General features: G+C 37.1%; 2 protein-coding genes across 2 annotated transcripts in view; both read right to left on the bottom strand.

Annotated features, from left to right (window-relative positions):
* Nucleotides 1-2,539: 2,539 nt before the first annotated feature.
* On the bottom strand, nt 2,540-19,665 carry gnl1 (guanine nucleotide binding protein-like 1). Its single transcript, XM_073846941.1, has 12 exons — nt 19,477-19,665; nt 14,963-15,116; nt 14,709-14,845; nt 9,924-10,075; nt 9,073-9,144; nt 7,551-7,743; nt 7,361-7,459; nt 7,090-7,272; nt 5,443-5,621; nt 5,183-5,357; nt 4,092-4,232; nt 2,540-3,987 (listed from the first exon to the last, which is right to left on the bottom strand). Exons 1-12 carry the CDS (start codon nt 19,547-19,549, stop codon nt 3,743-3,745), a joined length of 1,803 nt encoding a protein of 600 aa, XP_073703042.1. The 5' UTR covers nt 19,550-19,665; the 3' UTR covers nt 2,540-3,742.
* A 1,749-nt stretch (nt 19,666-21,414) lies between these two features.
* Nucleotides 21,415-26,282, bottom strand: part of znf384b (zinc finger protein 384 b) — a 16,234-nt gene continuing 11,366 nt past the window's right edge. Inside the window, exons 2-5 of the mRNA XM_073847794.1 lie at nt 25,516-25,708; nt 25,288-25,366; nt 22,617-22,775; nt 21,415-22,533 (exon numbers count right to left, since the gene is read on the bottom strand). Of these exons, the coding sequence (XP_073703895.1) occupies nt 22,213-22,533; nt 22,617-22,775; nt 25,288-25,366; nt 25,516-25,708 (752 nt within the window). The 3' untranslated portion in view covers nt 21,415-22,212. The remainder of the gene's footprint in view (nt 22,534-22,616; nt 22,776-25,287; nt 25,367-25,515; nt 25,709-26,282) is intronic.

Raw genomic sequence — 26,282 nt, 5'->3', positions numbered from 1 at the left:
AAACAGACATCTTAAATCGGCAAATCCTTTCATGTGACAAATAGTATAGCTAACAGAATCTGCCTAAATCACCAGATGTCTAAACAAGCTAATTAACACCAATCAGATTAGAGATACAGTACGTGTCTGGTTTCTGATTACCCCTGTCTGACCTATTGCGTGTTTACCATTATTCACACTGATAAAAACTTAGACTCAGTCTCAGTCAATACCAGACCCTTGAACGTCCTGTTTAAAGCCAGACTTGTTTAATAGGACTAATTCAGTAACTCTTTGTTGATTAGCGGTTTAAAGGGTGTTGCAAACTGGCTATGTACGTCATGTGAAAAGCAGGCTGCTCTACACTAATGCAACACATATGGACAACACAAGCATGACCAATGGCTCCTGTTAAAGACCACAGAATTTAATTTGGATAATTTATGAGGTCACGGTCGAGTGAAATATGAGAGTAGCGTGGAGCTGTCGGCAGTTACAAACCGGCAAATAGTTTTAAACAATCTACAGGAAATTGGTGAGTTGTGTTTCACTGTTTTACAGAAAGATTATTTGTGTTGGTTATTATGAGAAAATTATGCTTGTGAGGCACTGTAGCATATCCAAGTCACACCCGAAACCACAAGCCTGTTTAATAGTTTTCCCAGTTTAATTAGAAACGGATTATAATGTAATCGACATAGAGGATTTTACACGACTTGTTTTTGACTGTGGCGGAACAATCAAATTAGATAGGAACGCTTCATTGTCTCCATAATGCTGTAGCGTTTACTGCTGGGAAATGATGATTAGCAATGTCTCAGTTGATGTGATTCAGTGGCATGTGACCTCATAGCCAGTGATTGTCAAATGTTTTATTTCCCAAGTGTAAAGCTCATAATTAGTACCAGTTAGAAGTGTGGACACACCTACTCATTCTTTATGATTACTATTTTCCATATTTTACAATAACAGTAATTAAGACTATGAAGAAACACTAATTGGAAGCATAGAAATTATGTAATGAGCAAAAATCGTTAAAGAAATCTTACATTTGGCTTCTTCAAAGAAGCTACTCTTTACCTTGATAATAGGTTTTTAGAAACGGCATTCTCTCCGACAAATGAGGTAACCGCTTGATTTTCCAACTGTTTTACGGCTGGTTCATACAGAATGTGATTTTGTGTTCGACTCTGCAGCTTTTTAACAGTGTATAGACATATTTTGAGCACTGTGTTGTTTCAACGTGAATTTTTAAGGGATAGTTTAGACAAAAATTTAAATTCTGTCATTTAATTAATCACCCTCATGTCGTTCCAAGCCCGTAAGACCTTCGTTCAGCTTCAGAACACAAATGAAGATATTTTTGATGAAATCTGAGAGCACAAAACAGATTTGTGACAACTTTGCAAATGTATTAAAAATAAAACACTGAAATAAGTAAATTGCATAAATATTCATACCCCTTACTCAGTACTTAGTTGAACCATCTTTACAGCCTCAAGTCTTTATGGGTAAGTTTTGCAAATCTGCATTTGGCAATTATCTGCCATTCTTCTTCTCACCTCTTCACCCCTCAAGCCCTGTCAGCTTGTATGGGGGCAGAAGTACATTTTCAGGGATCTCCAGAAATTTTTGATTTGGTTCAAGCCCAGGCTCTAGCTGGGCCACTCAGTACATTCACAGAGTTGTCTATAAGCCACTCTCTTGCTGTGTGCTTCACTGTTTAACAAATTTGGCTTTTTCAAAGAAGCTACTCTTTACCTTGATAATAGGTTTTTAGAAACGCCATTCTCTCGGACAAATGAGGTAACCATTTGCTTTTCCAACTGTTTTTGAAAAAGCCAAATGTATAAGAAGACCAAATTAGTGGAGTGTTGCACTGATGTTTGTTCATCTGTAGCTTTCTCCTATCTTCACATATGATCATGGAGCTCAACTAGAGTGACCATCGGCTTCTTGGTCACCAGTCTTACCAAAGCCCTTCTCCATCAGTTGCTCAGTTTGGCCAGCTCTAGGAAGAGTTCTAGTTGTTCCAAACATCTTCCATTATGGATAATGGAGGCTACATGCTTCTGTGAACCTTTGAAGCAGATTTATTCCTGAACTCTTCCCCAGATCTGTGCCTTGATCCTGCCTCTGATTTGTTTTTTACCTCAGGGCTTGGTCTTTGCTCTGATATACATTTTCAGCTGTTAGACCTTTTATTGAGAGGTGTATGCCTTTCCAAATCATGCACATTCAAATAGTAACATCTACAAGTGATACGAATGATCCTGAGCTTAATTTCCAGTGTCCCAGAAAAGGGTATGAATACTAATGCAAAGATATCATTTCAGTTTTTATTTCTAATAAATTTGCAAAGTTGGTACAAACCTGTTTTGTGCTTTGTCATAATGGTGTATGGAGTGTAGATTGATGTGGGAAAAAAGTAATTTAAAGCAATTTAACGAAGGTCTTACGGGTTTGGAACGACATGAGGGTGAGGAATTAATTTACATTCCAACACACTGTTTGTAAAGACATTAGTAGCTGCGTACTCCAAAACAATGACCGCAAAGAGTCAGGGGAACGTTTTTATTGCAGAGGACTGTTTCTGTCAGTATAATAACATCTCAATAAAGAAAGAATGATCCACACACTATCACACCCACACAAACAAAGACACACCCACATGAAATCCCTAAGCAAGGGCATGCAGGACTGGAGGCTGAAAAGCAGGAAACCAGCACACTTGTAGCAGCATCTCTGCATTTCCTCACCATTTCCTGAGTCCTATAGTCCTATAGCGAAAGTGCACACTCGAAACTCGAATTCTTCAAAATCAACCCACTCTCTAACATCACTTTTAGTCCAAACCAGCATGACTCAAAAACCTTCAAGTGGCTTGTGTTAGTGTGTGTTATACAATCTTTTTTTTTTAAATAACTGGAACGGCTAAATCAGCTTATTCTGATATCTCTGTAAACTTTGCATAGTCTAGAACATTTTCTGCCTTAAATTCACTCTGCATTTCTAAACAACACCCTCACTTCATTTCCCGCATAATAAATGTATATCCGCTTAGAAATTAAAGTATTCAACAATAAAAGACTGCTGGTTGCTGCCTCTTGCTTTAAAAAGTGCTTGGAGTGTCCATAACCTCTTTTTATCGGAATAATATTCTTAAGTCAACAGCCTGTTCCTGGTCTCTATCTCTTATCCTCTCACACAGCTGGTTCTGCCCTGCATGCAGAGATTTGTGGTACTGAGATTGAGGGTAAAATACATTCGCATGGGCGACTCACAGTTTGAGGTCAAAGCAGTGACCTTTGACCTCACCTGAACCTTTGGCATCTCTGCTTTGAGATTGATGATGAATCAGCGATTGTATTCATCAACGTTTGTTTAGTAACACCGATTGTACAATCACCGGTTGTACAGACATTCCTTCTGCCCTCTCAAAAAAGGGGAAAAGGCTGCATGCAGGAGGTACAAAAGTTTTCAAAAGATTCTGATAAAGATAAATGAAAAGCAAGGAAGATACAGAGGCACAGAAAGGCTGGAAAAACAAAACCAGCAGAAGTATATAGAACGAAGGATGTTTTTGTCTATACAATGGGCTTTATAAGTGCACAATGAGTGGTCAATGCAAAATAAATGTGTAGTGTTTAAATTCTAAACTTTGATTGACACGTTGCAGATTGAAATGAGATGGTCGTAAAGAGATCAGTGATAAATAGAGAACTGGAATGCATGAACATGGAATGAACCTGGATCTCATCCCTCACTCACACTCGTTCTCTCCCAGCACACTGAACATGTTGAGAGTGAGACCCTTCTTGTCAGCCTTCACGGTATCATCTTCATCATCCCCATCAGCATCCTCATCATCATCAGCGTCTCGATCGTTGTCCTCTTCCAGCTCTGAACTGGATTCGCCCTCATCATCTTCCCTGCCACCACACTCTTCCTCCTTTCTTCCCTGAAGAGCGATGATCTCACACAGGTCTGGGTGTGATTCCCATTCATCTGAAGAGATAACAGATACAGACTTTACATTACCAGTTAGTGCTACAGAAATCTTCAAGTCATTATTATTACACATCAAATCTGCTAGCGGTTTGCCCTCTGACCTTTACTCTGAGAGTATCCAGGTGGTAGCAGACAAAGACACATCCGTCCGTCGATGGCTAACCGCAAGAGACTGTTGGCTGCTCGATAGACGTCGTTACGGGCTGCCTTAGCAGTTTTATACCCTCTCCTCTCGGCCCAGGCTGAAAAATAAGTAAATGAAAAACACATGTGACTCTCCAACTTATTCTTCAAAAACAGTAAGCCTATGGGCGACACTTCTGGTTCATTAGGGAAATAATGAGAAGAATAACAACGTGCAGTTAACTGTAAAACTGTTTGCATTACCAACCAGTGTGTTCATATTTAAGATAATATATTAAAATAATATAGTGAGACACAACAATTTGTAATCTCAAGCAACAAAACAAGCTAAAAAGAAATCAGAGACCAGAAATCAGACCCATAAAATGTGCAAATGGCTGCGCTTGCTCTCCCTCCAGTTAAATGTTAAAGGCTTAGTTCACCCAAAAATGAAAATTAGCCCATTATTTACTCACCCTCCAGCCATCCTAGGTGTATATGACTTCCTTCTTTCAGACGAATCCAATCAGAGTTGAATTAATAAAATGTCCTGGCTCTTTTAAGCTTTATCATAGCAATAGACGGGTGTTTCTATTCAACAGGTCAAAACAAGTCCAACAAAGTGCATCCGTCCACTGTTGTTTTGATCTCTCCACTTTTTTGTCCTACGTCATTCGTCCAGAGCTGCTTCTACGTACAACAGTGATTGCAAGCTAGATTAAAGTGATTACTACATTTTAAATAAGGATATTTTTCTTACAAAAATGCATTGATTTGGTACAGGAGGCCTTTATTCACCCCCTGGAGCCATGTGAGGCAATTTTCATTATGGATGAATGAGCTTTATTGGACTTTCTTTGACCTGTTGAAGAGAAACATTTGCCTATTGCCATGATAAAGCTTGAAAGAGCCAGGACAGTTTTTAATGACTCCAATTGGATTCGTCTGAAAGAAGGAAGTCATACACCTAGGATGCTTGGAGGGCGAGTAAATAATGGGTTAATTATCATTTGGGAACTAACCCTTTAAATATGAAACAAATGACGGCATATCAAAATAGGATAGACACCTTCACACACGTCCCATGCTGTCCAGTCCTGTGTGTTGGAGTCTCGTGGGGTTTCTGGGCTGTGGTCGGGATGTGTCAGCTTTAACACAGACAAAAAGTTGGTCCGTTCACACAGGTATCCTACTGAACTGTAAGGCTCCTGCAGCTGGGACACTGGATATATACCAGCTAGGATCTGTTTGAGAAGTTAAATAACACACAAATAAGCATGAAAAGACTTATGAACTTTCATAAATGATACAGTATCATGCTGTTTTTACCTGTAGTTGCTTGTCCACTTGGGATGGGAAGACAAGCCCAGGACAATCACACAGTTTAACAGTGGGAGTGAGGTAGTACGTTTGGAAATATTTCGTGTGACCGGGGGTTCGAGACACGCTCACAACCTTCCTGCCAACCAGAGTGTTCAGCACTGAAGATTTGCCTACGTTAGGAAAACCTGTAGAAAGAGCAAAATGACTCTATATGAATATTAATCTGAATATAAAGATGACATATCATGAAAATCAGGCTTTTTTCCGTGTTTAAGTGCTATATTAAAGGTTTTATCAGCGATTTCTAGCCTAAAACATAAAGTGTCAATTTCAGCTGATCTTTCTTCACGATCCGCTCGCTGCCTGCCCCATAAATTGTCTGTGAAAAAAACGCGTCTCTCTGGTCAGCCTAGGGTCCGAGATATGCCAAAAAAACAATCGCCACAGATAAACAAACAGTGTTCCAATCACCGTCAGGGGGTTGGTGTTGTGGACTTTCCTACTGGTGCAGGGATGTGAGGGAGGCGGAGCGAAAGTCCACAACACCAAACCCCTGACGCTGATTGGTTGGAACACTGTTTGTTTATCTGTGGAAAGGTTGGTAGTGCCGATTGTTTTTTTGGTATATCTCGGACCCTAGGCTGAGCAGAGAGACGCGTTTTTTTCACAGACAATTTATGGGGCAGGCAGCGAACGGATCGTGATGAAAGGTCAGCTGAATTTGACACTTTATGTTGTTTCAGGCTAGAAATCGCTGATACAATCTTTAAGTGATTTAACTCTTTCCGTGATGCAGAAAGGGGATCTTATTATAATATTACCAGCCCTTAATCTGCATGTTTAGCACCTGGAGGAAGTTTTCCTAATGTAGATTTCTTTGACTTCTTTGAATTCTTATTTTTTCTGCTTCTTTAATATTTTAACTTCTACTGCTTCTTCAAATTCTTTTTCTGCTTATTTGAATTTTTCTTTGACTACTGGTTCTTTGACTTTTTCTTCAAGCTCTGCTTCTTCGTCCTTTTCTGCGTGTATTTGGCAGTTTAAACGCAATAAGACTAGTTAGTTTAACACTCACGTGCCATTTGACAGACGCTTTCGGTTTGTGTGCTTTGGATGTGTGCACTCAGGAACTCAGAAGTTTAAAATGACATGGTTTAAGCACGATAGACATAGTAATCAAAACCAAACAGATATTTTTTGAGAGTATTTGGGGCATGAGCTGTAAAGTCACAACTCTATTCTAGAGGGGGGCGGGGAGCAACAGCTCATTAGCATTAAAGAACATGCACCAAAAACAGCCTGATTCTTCTTCCACTCAAAATGATATAATAAATGATCTGTGGGGTATTTTGAGCTGGAACTTCACAAACACATTCTGGGAACACTAGAGACATTGCATCTTGTTAAAAGGGGCATGAATTTATTCTATTTGACTCGTTGGATGGAAATGGTGCTTATTCGCAAATGTTTAATGCGATATTCCAATTTTGCACAAAAAGTTAAATAATTCGCAACTTTGGATGGAAACCTGTCATTTCGCAATAGTTTTTTGTCGACATTTATAAAATATCACTAAAATGTTGCACAAATCTGTAATGGAAACACACCTACTGTCATTATGGTTTTATGGTAACTTTAATCTCAGGGTTTTACCTATGCAGCCCAATGTTAGTACTCCATCTTTATAAAGTTCTTGTGTCGGGCTGTTCATTTCCATGGCAATGTCACTGTGATGCTCCATCAACACAGATTCCAATCCATCATCAGCTTGATCCCCCTCTGTTCCCATGGCAACAGCATCCCTTTGGATCTTCTTCTCCCAGCTACTCAAATCCACTATAAACAACAACAACCATCATCATCAGTTATACTCCCCTGTGTTTCAATTGCTGATATTTTGTTGTCTGGGAGAAAGTTGCCTAACCTCTTCCTGCTGTGATCTCCTGACACACTCTCATGATGTGAATCGGGCCCCCAGCCTGATTCCCTCCAACTTTCTTCCTCACCCTCTTCTTCTGTAGAACTGCAGTTAATACAGAAGAAAGAAACCTATTTTATTCTTGTCCATTTTGTTCAATCACATTAAAGCATTGATACTGGAAAGACTATCTCACGTGTGCTATAGGGTTGTCCTGGGTGTGAGGTGAAGCAGACACAGTGCAGGTGTGGGAACTGTTTAGACAGATAGTGTTTCCATGCTAACACCAGCGGGGCGGGGCACAAGTCCACCTTATTGAGCACCAGGATCATGTACTTCTTTAACTCACCGGTGATGTAGTGATAGAGAGCAGGAGGAAACTGCAGCACCTAGAGTGATAATGTTTGTTATGAGTACTATACACTGTGTCTTCCACACCATCCTTCTTTTGGGTCCCACTTTACATTAGATGGCCTTAACTATTATGTACTTACATTTAAATTAATCATTTGGTACAATGTACTTATTGTGTACATAGGTTTTTTTTACATTGTACTTATATTTAAAAAAAAAAACTATATGTAATCACATTTGTAATTAATTTCTGTAATTACCACTGTTGACCCATCCCTTACACCCTAACCCACACTTACACCTACCCATATGACTAAACCTGTCCCTAACCTTATCCATATCCCACCTTAATAGAAGCAAAAGTGTTTTGCAATGCAATATGACCACATTAAGTACATTGTATTTATTTTTTTGATGCAAGTACATAATAGTTACGGCCACCCAATATAAAGTGTGACCTTGTTTTGTTTAAGAGCTAGTTCAATCCAAAATGAAAACTTTGTCATTAATTACTCTCCTGCACACACGCGCACACACGCGCACACACACGCACACACACACACGCACACACACGCACACACACGCACACACACACACACACACACACACACGTTTACTTAGCTATCTAAATGGGGACATTACATAGACTTCTTCTATTTTTATTTACTGATAGTTACACAGTTGAAGCCAAAGTTTACATACATCCTTCCAAACCTGTAAGACCTTAGTTTATCTTCAGAACACAAATGAATATATTTTTGATTAAAACTAAGAGCTTTCTAACCCTGCATAGATAGACACGTTCAAGGCCACCAAAGGTAGTAAGGACATCGATAAAATAGTGCGTGTTAAATAAATGCGTGTCAAAGACCTATACCGAAAGAGCAGAAATTGTTGAATAAAGTTGTTATTTTTGCGCACAAAAAGCATTCTCGTAGGTTCATAACATTACCGTTGAACCACTGATGTCACATGGACTATTTTATCATCGTCCTCAATACTTTTCTGGGCCTTGAACATGTCTATGCAGGGTCAGAAAGCTCTCGGATTTCATCAAAAATATCTTAATTTTTATTCCTAAAATCAGTAAAGGTCTTATGGGTTTGGAATGACATGAGGGCGAGTAATTATTGACAGAATGATCATTTTTGGATAAAATATCCCTTTAAATTGTACAACACAATACAAAAAGTGGTGTTTTCTGAGATTAAATGTAATAGAATCTCTGGCCCCACCTAGTGGGGATATTATTACTTCAGTTTGCATAATTTGACACTGGCCACACTTAGTGTAACGCTATGCAAATTTGATGATCTTTTGAAAACTGCTAAAAGTTTCAACAGGTGTTACAGGTGCACACTCACTGGGTGTCTGATATCCACTATGAGGAGAATGACATCAGACATCTCCAATACTCTCCACAGCTGCCTCCATGTCTGAGAGAGAGAGTTAATCAGTCAGTCAGTCAGTAGTAGAAAAAAAAAAAACAAGAAATGAATCACTTTTTAAATAGTTGTTACTTGAAAGAGCACTATTGAGGATGTCTGAATTTCAGTAATGATGCTTTAATCTGTTATTCACATTCTTTTGGATTAGCCAACTTGTTTGTAGTCCTTTAGCCCACTTTAGGTAAAATAATGACTGAGAGGTTTTGGGCCCAGGCATTTTATGGTCTCATTTTGCTATATTAATCCAAAACTATCTGAAAATTGGAGACTGTTAAAAACAATGAATTCACTGTGATCCAAAATTTGTTCTGCTAAGTGGTTGAAACATTTAGACTCAAGTTTATGAGTTCTTAGAAACAACGCTTGTTTGTTTTAAAATTATCTGCACAATTTGTGGTGCTTCTGTTGTAAGCAGGCTATTAAAAACAAACAGAAATCACAAAGTGTCTTTTAATAAACTAAACATGCCTATTTATTAGTATTATACATTTTAACTATTAAAAATATGTCGCTACTTTTGCACCAAGCAAACAACAGTTTTACGTGTCACATTGCTTGAGAAAGGCAACGGCTCATAAACCAGTGAATGTGAACACTTAACAGTGTTTGCCTCCAGCAATGTCTGGCCAAACAGATGCTCAAGAGCTTTCAAAAAAAAAGCTATTTCATTACAGCTATTGACTCAGCAGCAATCAAATTCTGGTTACTGATAAAAATGATTTTTCAAAGTCCTTCAGTTGTGTGTTTTGGAACAGATCATGCCTCACCTCGAGATTGTGCTCAAAGTGGCTGAGGGTACCGGGTGGGTTCTTGGACTGAAGAGCCTCCAGATATTCCAGAAATGACTTCTCCTCTTTCCGCATTAACTCCTCTCGTCGCATGTTGTAATGCCATGAGGGCCGTCGTGGTAAATCTAAGCCTGTTATTAGACAAAATGAAAAAGTGAAATGAAGTAAGACATAACAACATGGACCAAAACCAATATCACAGTAAAAATCTAAATATTGTTATTTTTGTAATTCGATGACATAAGATTTAAGATGGTAAAACAGGAGAAAAGTTATTTAAAATTATAATAATATATCACAATATTACAGTTTTTCTGTATTTTTAATCAAATAAATGCAAACTTGGTGAGCATATAAGACTAATTTAATAAACATAAAAAATGAATGAACCCCATAACTTTGAACAGGAGTTTGTGTGTGTATATATATATATATATATATTAGGGCTGTCGAAAATAACGCGTTAATGGCGTTAATTATTTTGTTGTTGTTAATTACGTCAAATTTTTTAACGCATTTCACGCATGCGCAGTGTGACGAATTATTTGTCAGGATTGGGGAGCTAGACGTGAGATGGAGCAAGGTGAGCCTATGGACGGATTCAAATATAAAAAGAATGATGATGGTACAGTTAACAAGTACAAGCCTGGGCGACAGCCCCTCTGCAACTGGAGTGGTTAGCCAAGCTTAGGCCCGGTTCTACTGGGGTAGACGGTGCTATATAGCCTACCCTCAAACGAAAGCAAAGCAATGGAAGATCTGACAAACAATCCAGCGTTGTTCATCTCCTGACTAAGTGTAGACGCGATGTAAATAAAATATTCATTGTGTAGTTTAGAAAGCTTTATTGATTATAACGGAACGTTGTGAGATCTCTATGAACTAGATTTGTGACGCTTTTAGTGATAATAAAGGGAGCGCGCTTTGCACTTTCCATGCCATAATCCATTCAGAATTTGTATGAAAATTTCGTTTTCCTTATGTTTTGGGAATTACATCTGTACATCGTACAATTTCGTTCATTCTTGAAAGAGCGGTGACTGACACAGTGACAGAGTGGAGAGTGGAAGATACATAAAGCCGCTTTGCAGGTCATCGAGGCACCAGCTCAATCATTTGCATTTTTTCAGTGGAAGCAATTTCAAATTATCCGTCATTTTTGCTCACAAAGGAAAAAGTAATACACCAAAAAACAAAAATGATGCGCTTTCTGTCGTCTTGTTCTTGAACAGGAGTGCTTAACAAAAATAAAGCTAAATGCATGCCTCACTAGGGTGACCAGACGTCCCGAAAAATTCAGGACAGTCCCGAAATCTAAGCTGCTGTCCCGAATCCCGAATCCCGCTCTAATTGTCCCGAAAATTATACTGAAGCAAAATCTTAAATAGTTATTGTCTGATAAAACATAAAAAACTGTCCATGGAGCAAGGTTGAGTCATCCTGCAGCCTGGCAACCAGCCCCCGCCGGCTGCTCATTGGCTGCAGCATCTTTTTTTTTTTTTTTTTTTTTAGATATACCGTAGGCGCGCATTAAGATATGCACTGCAGAGCCGGTTTCATCGGGCGCACGCGCCTGGACCACTGATCTATAATAGACGCAGCCAACATATTTCGCTTGTTATTAAAAAAATAATCTACTCTAGAAGGACTTAGCTGTTGTTATTGATTCTATTTGGATGTCTACCGGAAGTTAAGTTTGGGCCACAGTAACGTTTGTTTATGTTGTTGCCGTTGAAACCGTCTTAGTTGCGACACGCTTTGATCTCGCCGCCGCGCGGTCACGTGGTTCATTGAGCTCTCAATAGTTCCAAACAGCTCCGCGCTGTCAATGTGTTTGAATGGGTTTAAGTAGGATAGACAGCAGTTTTACAATATTTGCAGCAATTTCGAGTAATTATTAACACATAATGTGCATTGATTGTGTATTGATAACTTCTCTGAATACACTTTACAATCGCATTTTATTCTGGGGAGTGATAAAGAGACAATAATATGTTATCTTTGGCAGTCAAATGTGTACCTTAAGTGTAACTTTTATTCAGTTAAATAATTGTAATATATAGTTCAGTTCTATTTAGTAAATATTTTGAGGAGTTTTTTTGTACTAAATAATACCTATGTGCATTAATGATCCTGACCATTTAAAAGATAACATTTTCTAATATAGTATTTATATTACAGTTATTGTAATATTTAAGGTTAAATACATCTGAATGTGTATTTGGACATGATCAAACACTCTTTTTTATATGTTTCGATTTAACGATTTAATGTTAAATAAAAAAGTAATTTACTCGTGTTTTATGATATTCAAATATACAAAAGTGAATATTATAAAAGGCAAGCAAAAATGGCATTTAACATAATAGAAAAGATAAAAATAGTGTTTAAAAAAAACACAAGGTAACGAATTGCATTCAGCATACATTTTTATCGTGTTTCTTGAATGCAGTCTTTACTGAAACTCATTCAACCTCCTACAGTGAGAGAAAGATTGCAGAAAGACTAAAAACGTAAATATGTGACAACTACTATCTGGTTATGGTCGCTATTAAGGTGTTTTTCACGTTATAATAAGCGTAACTGTTTATTTTTTAACGATAAACATTAACTTTAACACGCTTCATAAAATACCACTATTGGCCAGTTTTCCGAGAGGTCAACTGATGCGTTAAAATGTAAAGAAATGCAGTAATTTCTTCAATATACTAGCGACTGTGCTTGAGAAGCGCTGAAATGAATGGGCTTCAATGCAGGAGCTATTGGTTGTTTGGAACTATTGGCCGCTCCATCACACGCTTTACTTCCGCATTCCACAGTTCCTATGGAAGCCTATGGGAGTGTCGCAACTCTCTTTCTATATGGCTCTGATGCACTGATAAGCAAATTTTCATTCATGAAATTGACATGGCTGGTGTACCGGAACCCCAACATGCTGCAAAAAAGCTAAAACGTCTCTGCAGGTTTTAGCTTGTACCGACCCCCCCACCTCCCCCGTCCCGAATTTCAACCAATCTCATCTGGTCACCCTATGCCTCACAGACATGATAAACATATCTATAGAACGTTTTTAATTATTACTTAACGAAATAAAACAAATCGAAAACAAAACTTGTTTAATATTTAATCCATAATGATAAATTTCTCTCTCAAGGCGCGTCCAAAAATGAGATTGCAGGATCTTTGCGACATTGACTCGCATTGAATACACTTTATTAATAAATAATTCAGATATGTCCTTACTCTTTCCCCGACACATTTATTATTTATTTTTGCCGGTATTTTGTGGCAAGTTTTAGCCTACTGCGTGCAATTGAACGCGGATCTCTTCCAGTTGCGCCATCCGAGCCGTTATCGAAAGTAAAAGCGAAAGTCTTGCGTTGTTTCCACCAGCGCGACATAATTGATGGATGTCTAAAATATAAAAAATAAGGAAAATGTGAAATTTATGTATCCTGTTATTTATATTTTGGTATGCATTTTATAAAAAAAAAAATGGTTAGGATTCAGGTGCAAATAGTGTGATTAATCATGATTAATCCACTGAAAAGTCTGATTAATCTGATTAAACATTTTAATCATTTGACAGCCCTAATATATATATATATATATATATATATATATATATATATATATATATATATATATATATATATATATATATATATATATATATATGTTACAGTGTTTGATTTTTCATTTGTTCAGGCAAAAAAGTACAGAATTTTAATATTGCAAACACATTTCCTTTTCCCATTTACAGCAAATGGTTGTAAACAAACACAGCATTTTTGACAAGTCAGTGACTCATCTATCTGACAGCAAAGTCATACTATGCATTTTTTTTTTTTTTTTTTGACACAGATGCTGCAGCATCTGGTGTAATTGTGAAGGTGACATTTTGGCTAGTTTTGTGAAAAATCCCTCAAATGTAAAGTTATTATCATAACAGTATGTCACCACTTTAAAGGTATGGTTCACCCTAAAAATGACCATGATCTACTCACCCTCAACCCACTCTAGGTGTATATGTCTTTCTTTAGTTATATTAAAAATGTCCTGGCTCCTTCAAGCTTTATAACAGCAGTGAATGACTGTTGATTTTTTGAAGCCCAAAAAAGTACATCCATCCATCAGAAAAAGTGCACCGCATGGTTCCGGAGGGTTAATAAAGGCTTTCTGAAGCAAATCGATGCGTTTGTGTAAGAAAAATATCCATATTTTAATCTTTTTTTTTATTAGAATTAGCTTACACTAACTGTTGTACTCGCGTTCATGAGAGAGTGTCATTCCAGAAGATGCACAGAGAAGAGAGCAAAACAAAACACTGGTGACAAATTAGACGTACAAAACCAGGATTTGTAAAGAAAAATGTCTCTGATTTTTCTTTGCTGTAAACAGCTTGGTTCTCATGAGACTAGCATATTGTCATTTACGCTATGTCTACAACCTACATCATCTGCTGAAACTCCACTTTCTCATGAATATGTGTTCAACAGTAAGTGTAATCTAGAGAGTATGGTTTATAAAGTTTTGAACATGGATATTGTTCTTACACAAACATATTGATTCACATCAGATGGCCTTTATTAAGTACTTTTTTACTTTTATTTTTCGGACTTCAAAATCTCAACAGCCATTCACTGCCATTATAAAGCTGGGAAGACTGGGTCCATCTGGGATGGCTTGAGGGTGAGTAAATCTTGGGAGTAAATTTCATTTTTGGGTGAACTGTCCCTTTAAATTACACAATTGCATAAATACCTTTATCTTCCGGGTAGATCTGGTTCATATCAATCTCTAGTTCCTTGTCTGCCACCCTCTTCAGGATTTTCTCCATTGCTATTTTCTTCCTCTTCTCTACTTCCTCCTTGCTCTCCTTCTGAAAGTGCAGACGGAATCTGCAAAACAAGCCATTATAAGATTAACAAACAAGACAATACATGCCCCTGCCAAAATATCTCATGTTAAATTAATAAGACAAGGCCGGAGTGACTATTTCACCTGTCCCGACTCACCTGTTGGGGTCATATCTGCCGTCTCTGGTGCCAGGCTGATGGTTGATCCTCCTGATGTCTGTCGTCTCGCTGTCTGATGTATCCGACTGTCTGTCTCTGCCAGGTCCTCTCTCCACACTGGCATTTCGGCTACTGTGACTTGAACCAGTTTCTCCTGCACACACACACACACACACACACACACACACACACACACACACACACACACACACACACACACACACACACACACACACACACACGTTTACTTAGCTATCTAAATGGGGACATTACATAGACTTCTTCTGTTTTAATTTACTGATAGTTACACAGTTGAAACCAAAGTTTACATACACCTTGCAGACATCAAAAGATATTTCACATAAAAGATGTTTACATATAGTCCGCACGAGAAAATAATAGTTGACTTTACAAACATGACCCCATTCAAAAAGGTTTATGTTTTTCAGCATTTTTGTGTATTTTGAACCCTTTCCAACAATGACTGTATGATTTTGAGATCCATCTTTTCACACCGAGGACAATTGAGGGACTCATATTTAACTATTACAGAAGATTCAATTGCTCACTAATGCTCCAGAAGGAAAAATGATGCATTAAGAGCCAGGAGTGAACTTTGAATTTGAAGATCAGGGTAAACTTCACTTATTTTGTCTTCTGGGGAACATGTATTTATCTTCTGTAGCTTCTAAAGGGCAGTACTAGGGGTGGGCAATATGACCTAAAATTAATATCACGGTATTTTTCATCTTTTGAACGGTGACAGTATAATATCACGGTATTACTTTTTTTGGTACATTTTGGGAGGAGAAGCCTGTCCTGTCCCTTTAGTATGTGAATAAAGTTAATATTTTTATAATATAATAAGTAAATGGTAGGTATCCTTATCAAAAAGAGACATGGGAGAGTATGCATTCTTAACATATTTATTTTGCAAAAAACCTAAAGATCTTACTTAACAGTGTACAACAAAACAAAAATTATTTTTATTGAAATTTAATTTCTGCAATATTTAAAACCTTTAAATAACTGGGGGAGTTCAACCCATGGCAACAGTTTAAAAGTAGACCAATTCTGTGGGGAAAAACGCGGACTTGGCAACCCTGCATCAACACGAGCTGCTGGAGTTAATGTCATTGCACACCCGAGTACGAAATTTTCGTCCTAGATTTTTGCACGTTAAAAAAAATACAGGTTATGTTAATGGAGTTTACACACTGCCTCTGAAACTTTCGTCCGTCATAAAAAAAAAAATCGGATCGTGTTCGATTTTCTGCATTTTCGGATCCATAATAAGCATTTTGATAAGGATGGCGAATGAGACAACTAAAAAAAAAAAAAAAAACGCATACGAAAATCGGACTCAGTGTACAATGACCTTTAGATTTAAAAGATCACGGGTCGAAAGTAAAGAGAGATTACAAACATAGACTGGAGGATTTGCTGCAATCTTGTACTCACTGACAAATATCTATTAACTTTATAAAATGTGCTGCTCCCTTTACACAGAGTGTGCATTATCGCAAAATCGAAAGTAAAAGTAAACAGGCCGGTCGCGTTCGCCTGTGATCCGCTGTGTAAATCCTTCGGCCGGCCACCTGGAAAAGTCCCGGTCGTCCCGATTGCCACTCCGCCCCTGGTATAGGCTACAGGCTCGACCTTTCTTCACGATGTTTCACCAGTCGTTTAATGGCCACTCCCATTTTACCTACCACCTGCAAAGCTGATACGAATATGTTTTACTTTTTTATTTACAACAAGATATACAGTATAAGGACAGGTATTCAGACCACAACTGAACGTTTGAAGAAAATTTAATGCCTTATTATTTAGAATTAGCTATTATTGAGGTAAATGCAGCCGTTCGAGGCACATAATTGATTTATTACGGTATTGACGGTATTTGAAAATCCATGTCGTGGCGCAATGTCACACCAGTGCTGACTATGACACCGGTGTACCGCCCACCCCTAGGCAGTACTAAACCAAAAAATATGATATTTAGGCAAAATGAGAAAAATGTACACATCATCAATCTGTTTAAAAGTTTTCACCCCTAGCTCTTAATGAATTTTGTTTCCTTCTGGGGCATCAGTGAGTGTTTGTACCTTCTGTAATAGTTCCTTAGTTGTTCTTGGTGTGTAAAGATGGATCTCAAAATCATACAGTCATTGTTGAAAATGGTTCAAATACACAAACATGCTGAAAAACCAAAGGATTTGTGGGACCTGAAGGATCTTTCTTAATAACAGTGGGCAGTATAACTGTTCAGGACAAACAAGGGACTCATGAACAACTAAATAAAAACACAGCTGTGGATCATTCAGGTAACAACACAGTATTAAGGATCAAGTGTATGTAAACTTTTGAACAGGGTCATTTTTTTTTATAAATTCAACTATTATTTTTTTCTTGTGGACTATATGTAAATGTATTTGTGAAATATCTTATTCAGGTCAGTACTAAATAAAAAAATAACATGCATTTTGTATGATTCCTCTTATTTTGGTAAAATAATAAACATTTTGCAGATTCTGCAAGGTGAATGTAAACTTTTTTTTACACTAGTTTTACAAATGAGGACAAAGGAGGTTGTTGGAGATTTTGTCAGGTTTACCTCACTTTTGGGCACAGATTTGACACCAAAATATGATTGAGTAAGTACATACCCACAGTCAGAAACTTGAAAAAGACTGTTAGTTATTACTAAGTTTTTTTTTGTTTTTGAGTTATTAAAATACACTATTTTCATACACTGTTTTCTGTGTTTTCATTCTGTATGTCCAATCTGCAGAGTTTCTGCAGATTTTCTGAAGGCAAATTTAAAGACCAAGTAAAGAAAATATAAGTAATAAATTGAATAGAACACAATAAGTCAACACAGGCTCTAAATGCAAATGTCTTCTATTAGCAGTTCTTCAAAGTTTGAAAACATAACTTCCAACAGATCTCCATTACTTTTTAAAATATTTTAACAAATTAAACTAGCTAGAACCACCAGAAGATACAATGGGCTAAGAAATATCAACTGGGAAAACTAATTTTCATATCCCACTTTGTTGTAAGTATTTTAAGCATAAACTCACTCAATTTCTGTTAAATTTTTCGAAAACAAGACTTCTCGTGTTAAATTTGCAACTCAAGAAAATGTATCTTAATTTAATTATGTATTTTTATTGTAAAACAAATAAAAATACAGAGGATTTTTTTTTTAATGCATGCACTATGTAATGCCAATACTTTGTGAAAAGTAAGACTTCTGCACTGATTTAAGAATTTTGAAGGCCTTAATTTGTGAAAGCACAAAACTGACCCTGGACCACAAAACCAGTCTTAAGTAGCACAGGTATATTTGTAGCAATAGCTAAATATACATATCTTTTTTTTCCTTTTATAACAAAAATCATTAGGATATTAAGTAAAGATCATGTTCAGTGAAGATATGTTGTACATTTCCTAAAGTAAATATATCAAAATTACTAATATGCATTGCTAAGAACTTCATTTGGACAACTTTAAAGGTGATTTTCTCAGTATTTTCATTTTTTGCACCCTCAGATTACATTTTAGGCCAAACATATCCTAACTTGCCAAATCCGTCAAACCATACATCAAAGCTTTCAGATGATGTATAAATCTTTATCTCAATTTGAAAAAACAAACTGAGCCTTTATGACTGGTTTTTTGGCCCTGGGTCACAAATTAAGACTTTTAAGGCCTACAGAACCACGCATATCCCTCCATAATTAACACTTTGTTGTCATCACGGTTCCTACAAGAATAGTGCAGTGTGCTTAACACTGATTACATAATTATGCCTTTAGTGCTTTCACCAGTTCATCTGCGCCTACTTTGGCTGTTTTTTTCTGTGTTCTGGACCCGAATACTTACAGAACTGCAGGCAAAGAGCAGTTAATTCAGCCTGCTACAGTGTGTATTGATCGCTTTGTTTTTGTGTTACGTAACTTCATGCTGAGTCTGCGCACTTACATACCGCATAACACAAGCGCCAGCTACAGCAAAACACAAGCTGCTCAAAACGCGTATCATAATCACCATAATCAGCATTAATTCACTGTTGACAGTTCATAATCGAAATTCGGTCAATACAGAAAAATAAGTGCTCGGGTGTGTGACGTTTGACCTGTCAGGAGCAGAGTTGTTTACTGCAAACAACCTCCATATCAAGCTCACTATAATGCATTCATATTGTTCCTCGGCGTGCAATTCAGTATTTGCAACCCACAAATAATAATGACAGCAACGTGCTTCTTTGAGCCTGTCAAGTTTGGCTACACACACCCACAGAAACTTAGCAAACAAAGTAGTTACAACAGCGTAGTAGCTGAATGAATGCTCTAACATGGGGGAACCCGTTCACGTTACTTAACACTAAAATATATAAATCATAAGACAATGCGTCACGTGGCTAATGTAACATGTCCAAGTCTGCGAGCGCGTTCAGCTAGTCTCGGGCTAACTCAGCTAAGCTAGTTACGTTAACAGTTACCCACCTCTCTTTTTCTCGCGTTTCACCTGGAGCTGCTTCTTTTTCTGTTTGTTGCTAAAAGGCTTTTTGCGTGGCATGTTCGCATTAGTCAAAAGATGAAAATAGAAAGAATGTTTGAGGACGTATCCTCCTTGTTCGCTTTATATTTACATTCGTGAAGTTTCTCCGTTACTCGCGTGGACTTTTCTGTGAGGCCGCCCACTGACGGGGTGGACGCTACCATTATGATCTTCAAAGATTGAACACTAGGCGTCAGACATACTTTTGATCGACTTCGTTCAAGTGTTCTCTGATGTTTTACTAACTCTGTTCACTTTTTGCAAGTGCTGTTTTTAAAAGTAAAACGATAAAGCAGTAAGTAATTTTGACCCCCGTATTTTTGACTAGTGGTGTAGTCTGTCAAAGAAATGAAACTGACGGTTACATATGGTCTAAAATCTAAAAATATCTTAAATTTAAGTGTAACTAATTACAAATAAATCTAAAAGTATCTAAAGTTAAGCACAAATAATTAATTGTTTCTTTCATGTCTGACAAACTACTTCCAAACATTATACAGCTGAAGTCAAAAGTTTACATACACCTTGGCAGAATCTGCAAAATGTTATATTACCAAAATAAGAGGGATCATACAAAATGCATGTTTTTTATTTAGTACGGACCTGAATAAGATATTTAACATACTTTAACATATAGTCCACAAGAGAAAATAACAGTTGAATTTATACAAATCATTAGTTCAAAAGTTTGCATACGCTTGATTTTTATTACTGTTTATTACTTGTATGATCCACAGTTGTTGTTTTTTTTTTGTTTGTTTGTTTAATGATATTTATTTTGTTTTGTGATAGTTCATGAGTCCCTTGTTTGTCCTGAACAGTTCAGAACAGCTCTGATCTTCAGAAAAATCCGTCAGGTCCCACAGATTCTTTGGTTTTTCACCATTTTTGTGTATTTAAACTCTTTCCAAAATATGACTGTATGCTTTTGAGATCCATCTTTTCACACTGAGGACAACTGAGAGACATATGCAACTATTACAGAAGGTTCAAACACTCACTGATGCTTCAGAAAGAAACACGGTGAATTAAGAGCTGGGGTGAAAACCTTTGAACAATTTGAAGATGTGTACATTATTCAATTTTTTGCATAAATATAGTATTTTTTTCATTTAGTACTGCCCTTCAGAAGCTACAGAAAAGACAAAAGAAGACAAAAAGTTACCTTTTTGAGCATTGAACCTTTGGTAATAGTTCCATATGAGTCCCTCAGTTTAAAAAGATGCATCTCAAAATCGTACAGCTATTGTTGGAAAGGGTTCAAATACAGAAAAAAGAATTTGGGGGACCTGAATTTTTTTTCTGAACAACATCAGGCAGTTTAACTGTTCAGGACAAATAAGGGACTCATGAACAACTATCTCTACATAAAAAAACACCACTGTGGATCATTCAGTGTATCAAGTGTATGTAAACTTTTGAACAGGGTCATTTTTATAAATGTAACTATTATTTTCTCTTCTGGACTATATGTAAACATCTTTTATGTGAAATATCTTATTCAGGTCTGTACTACATAAAAAAATAAATACAGAAATGCATATTTTGTATTATCCCTCTTATTTTGGTAAAATAATTAACATTTTGCAGATTCTGCACGGTGTATGTAAACTTTTGACTTCAACTAGTATATCATGAAGGAATTTACAAATAAATCTTATCCAAAAAGTTTGAAATCTACACCAACACTACATAAACCACAAAGAAAGTAACTTAACCCTTGTTGGTCCTAAAAATAAAAATTATTCTATGTTCTTAATGATTTAAGTATTAAAAAAGGCAATACTACTTGTTCATGTTATAAATGAGAATTGTTACTGAAAAATCCAGGCGGACAGCAAACACCTGCTATTAGATATTACAAGAAGGCACGTGAGAAGCAGTAATTTCTGTTTTTTAATATCTTGTTTTAAAGGGTTAATGCACACTAATGTGATTTTGTTAATGCCTAGAGGTTGTTGCATGTTTACAGTTATTTTGATAGCATAACAGTAGTTACAATAGAATATCATATATTCTATTCATGTAATAATGGAATATTACATATCTGCAAATGGAAATACTAAACATTGTTTCATCGACACATATTTTCCATCGACATTAGCTGTCACATCTTTTTGTCCTATTTACTCTTGTCCTGTACTCATTCACACACACAATACATCTGATAACCATATATACGTACGTTTGTTTCACGTACGTGACTGCAAACAAATTTCCCTTTTTAAAAACACAAACAGACCAACAATTTCCATACATACTGTGCAAGACACAATATTTCCGTTCTTATTGACAGTAACAATATTAATGTTGACAGTTCAGTGATCGTACCAACAACTAGAGACGCGCACATTCATACAAACCAGATAAACCAGAAATGTCATGAAAAGACTTGAGATATGAGCTCGGCACCCATTGAAACAGCAACAGTCTTCGAGGAAGCTTTTGGGAGGAAGATCAGGATTACAGCATCACATGTTAAAAAAATGCAAACATAAACCAAAAAATACAAAAGTACATTTTCTTCACTTTTGTCCATTTACATCCACTTGCTTCTTCATACAAATAAAAAGATATCGAGTAAGAAAAGTCATTCTATATCCACAGCTCTGTGTGGATCTCGTCAATTGCAAAAGTTTTTTCTAACCTCCAAAGTTTCATCCCTCGCTCAACAGAATTCCTCAGGAGTTCAGGTGTTCCACCTGTATGGCAGACGCCTCCACAGTGATGCAGAGGTCTTTGTGAGGGGAGATGTCAGACACACTGACAGTTTTATACTGCACATCTGCAGAGTGTACTGGTTTGTACTGGTTCAAGTCGAATATGCACGGTACACTGACCGGCTGGATGAAGGCATTGCTCCTCTCAGCTTGGCTTTGTGCGTCTCCATCTGAGCTGCTTCCTCCTGCGTGACCAGGGCTGTGGCTTTGTTGGTTTGATCCGGGTGGAGACGGAAGCATATCTGGGGCGTGTTTTCGCATGTGCTTCATCAGATATGTTTCCTACAAATAGTGAGAGAGATACATATTAGCATTATTTTGAAAAATATTTCAAATGGCATGAGATTGGGTGCTGACGTTTGTACCGAGGTATATGTGCGGTTGCATAAACCACAGGAGTAGAGCTTGTCGTGCTTGACTGTGTGAGTGGACAGATGAACCTCCAGGCTGGCGGCGTCTACATAGCCACGGTTACAGTGGTGACACTTATACGGTTTGTCCTTGTTGTGTTGACGCCGATGAGACTGTAAAAGATTGACAGAAACATTAAAGTGACAGCTTACCCCTCCCAAAAATCATTTACTCACTCATGTTATTTCAAACCTGTCAAAATCAATCAAATCAATGAAATTGGATAAGGAGAAAGGGTTGTCAAACTTAAAACAGCCCCCATAAAAATATCATAAAACAACCCATGACTTTTCAGTGGTGTTTTAAAAAATGTTTTGTAGGTGTACAATAGAATGGAATGGCAGAGGATCTATCTATCTATCTATCTATCTGAAAGAAGTTGCGCTGCTTATTTTTGTAAATCATGATAGATTTTTTTTAGGATTCTGTGATCAATACAAAAGTTCAGAAGCATAGCATTTATTTGATACAGAAATCTTTTGCAACATTAGAAATGTATTTACTGCCTCTTTTGATACATTTCTTGTGTCTTTGCTAAATAAAAGCAATCATCTTTCCGATTACAAATTGGAAAGGCTATAATTCATTTAGGCTATACTGTTTGTTTTTCTTCTGATGTTCCTTCATGTTTATATTGTGCTATAAACTTGAAAAAGAAGAAAACACATTTATACTTTGTGTAAATTTCATGATAAAACTGACAGAATTTGAAAGCTGAGTTGTGTTATATTAAAAGCAACACATACGTTAAATATTACTTCCAATCATTTACTGTATTAAACCGTGAATAAAACGGCTTATGAATAGTCACTTATATACCTTGGATTGGACGCCAAAGACGTTTTTGTGGAGTAGGTGGTGGAATTTTCAAAAAGAAAACAGTATAATTTAATGAAACAAATGTGTTATTGTTATCAGAAAAATGACAAATTCAAATAAATACAGCAATCTGTCCCACTACATTAAAGAGCGAATAAAACACATTATTGGAAGACACATTGTTTGTCATTTTGAACAAATTTTGAAAGTTGAGACTTTGTTTTATATTAAAAGTACCAAAAGCACAAAGCTTATTGCTATTATTGGGTGGCTGATGCACTATAAATAGGCCTAATGAATGCAATCGAAAACATGAAATATTACTTCCAAGCATACTGTCCCTGTGAGTATAACACATGGTATGATTTCTGCTAAAAATCTCACATATATTCTAATAGATTCCGGTGCCCTGGCATCCGGTGCTCCCAATCTGGGCCATTTGCATGCGCAGGCTATACTCTCAAAATATTATAACTTTAATTGCTATGATTTAATTCCCGGAACAACTGTCTAAAGAACTTGACTTTTCCAGCTGAGAAATGTAATATGAATTTATTTAAAATTTTAATTACATTATTTTAATTTTAATTTCTTACATACAAACTGAAATTGCAATTCTGCACCATACAGTTAAAATTTCAAGAACTGAATTGCAGTATAAAAAGCATTCTAAATTTAATTCTGAACTGCGCATATCATTCCTTAAAGGGATAGTTCACCCAAAAATGAAAATTCTGTCATTAATTACTCAGCCTAATGTCATTCCAAACCCTTAAGAGCTTTGTTCATCTTCAGAACACAAATTAAGATATTTTTGATGAAATGTGAGAGCTTTCTGTCTCTGCATAGACAGCAATGCAATTAAAGGAGAACTCCGGTGTGATTTTGACCTAAAGTGTATTGAATCATGATACCGAGTGTTAACGTACCTTGCATATCTCATCTCGGTTTGTGTCCAGCAGTCCGAAATCTGGGGTCAGTTAGCCGATGCTCACAACAGGTTGTCAGTGAGAGTCAATAGGGCATCGAAGTAAACATGTAAATAAATCACTGTTTTACGCCATTTCCTTCGTGCTCGACACTCGACTTATCGTGACTAAATTCAAGATGGCAGCGACCGGTCTGTTCCTGGTGGAAAATGTCTGTATAAATCTACTTGTAAATAAACTACCGGTGCTTTTTCTGAGTTCTCAATGTCTCGTTTTAAATGTCAGGGCCCTTGGAAGTCTACCAATGAAGTGTGGAGCTACTTTGTGCCTCGTAAATGGCGTAAAACAGTGATTTATTTACATGGCTTCTCCGATGCCCGATTCACTCTCATTGACAACCTGTTGTGAGCATCGGCTAACTGACCCCAGATTTCGGACTGCTGGACACAAACCGAGATGAGATATGCAAGGTACGTTCACACTCTGTATCATGATTCAATACACTTTAGGTCAAAATCACACCGGAGTTCTCCTTTAAAGGTAATAAGGACATCATTAATATAGTCCATGTGACATCAGTGGTTCAACCTTAATTTTATTAAGCTACAAGAATACTTTTTGTGTGCAAAGAAAACTAAAATAACAACTTCAACAATTTCTTCTCCTCTGTGTCAGTCTAAAATGCGCATTCACGAAAGTATCACAATGCTTGCGAAACTGTTGAAATTGTTGGTCTTGTGGGTTTGGAATGACATGAGGGCGAGTAATTAATGACAGAATTATCATTTTTAGGTCAACTTTGAAAACTGTGAATTAATATTCTACAAAAGTAACACTTAAAAAAAACTGACTTTAATAAAGAAACAAAGTATATTACCTGTAGGTTAGAAAGCTGGGTGAAAGACTTCTCACAACCAGGTTGTGTACATTTGTATGGCCTGTCTCCTGTGTGGATCCTGCACAGGCACAAAACAGTCAAGTCAAAAGGTAAGAAATGAATGAAAGTCTATATGAGTAATAAAGCAGGTGTAACAAATGCAACTATAAAGAAAAGAAAACATGAATGAAAAAAACAACTGAAAAGAAAGCACGTTTTGTTTGGTACCTGTGGTGCTGCTGTAAGTGACTGAGCTGTCTGAAGGTCTTCTGGCAGTAGTTACAGGTGTAAGGTTTAGCTCCTGTGTGTATTCGTACATGCTGAGCCAGGTAGCTTGTGTTGGCAAATGATTTCGAGCAATGAGGACACTTATGAGGTTTGGATTCTGTGTGGTTTCTGCAAAGAAGGAAAGACCAACATGCTTACCCAGGGGCTCGTTCAATAATTTACACACGCTGGCTACACAAATATTTGACATGACAATATTCTTCATTTCTACACTCACTCGGCTGACCTTTCTTAGGTGGTCCCTATCAGCACTGTCAAAAGTGCGCAGTGTATTTCAAAGACATTTGGAAGTGGTGTGGTAGGTGTTTGAATGAGGTCAGAGAAAGGGCAGATCCATTTCTCAAAAAAACATTTGCACTAAATCCTCACAGGAACTCGGTGGGCAGCAGAGCCCAATCCCACGTCCAAGTGTGATCAGGAGTGGACGACACCTTTACGTGACCTCCATTTCAGAGCGGGGCAGAACCTCATAAAACTTCTACACAGTTATGGGACAATAATGTAGAGTCAAAGAGAGCTGGGCTTTCACTGACAGCTGCAATTTCAGTTCAATCCTTCAGTCAGTGTGTGTGTGTGTGTGTGTGTGTGGGCTTGTTTTAATATCCTGGTGGGGACCTAAACCTGAATACACACAGACTGGTGAGAACTTGTGTCACGGTGGGGACCTAAATTGAGGTCCCCATGGGGGAATAAGCTTATAAATCATG

This window comes from Garra rufa, chromosome 9 (assembly GCF_049309525.1).
Source record: "Garra rufa chromosome 9, GarRuf1.0, whole genome shotgun sequence".
Classification (NCBI taxonomy): Eukaryota; Metazoa; Chordata; class Actinopteri; order Cypriniformes; family Cyprinidae; genus Garra; species Garra rufa.
Note: the sequence above shows the minus strand (reverse complement) of the source record. Positions and strands in the feature narration are given on the sequence as shown.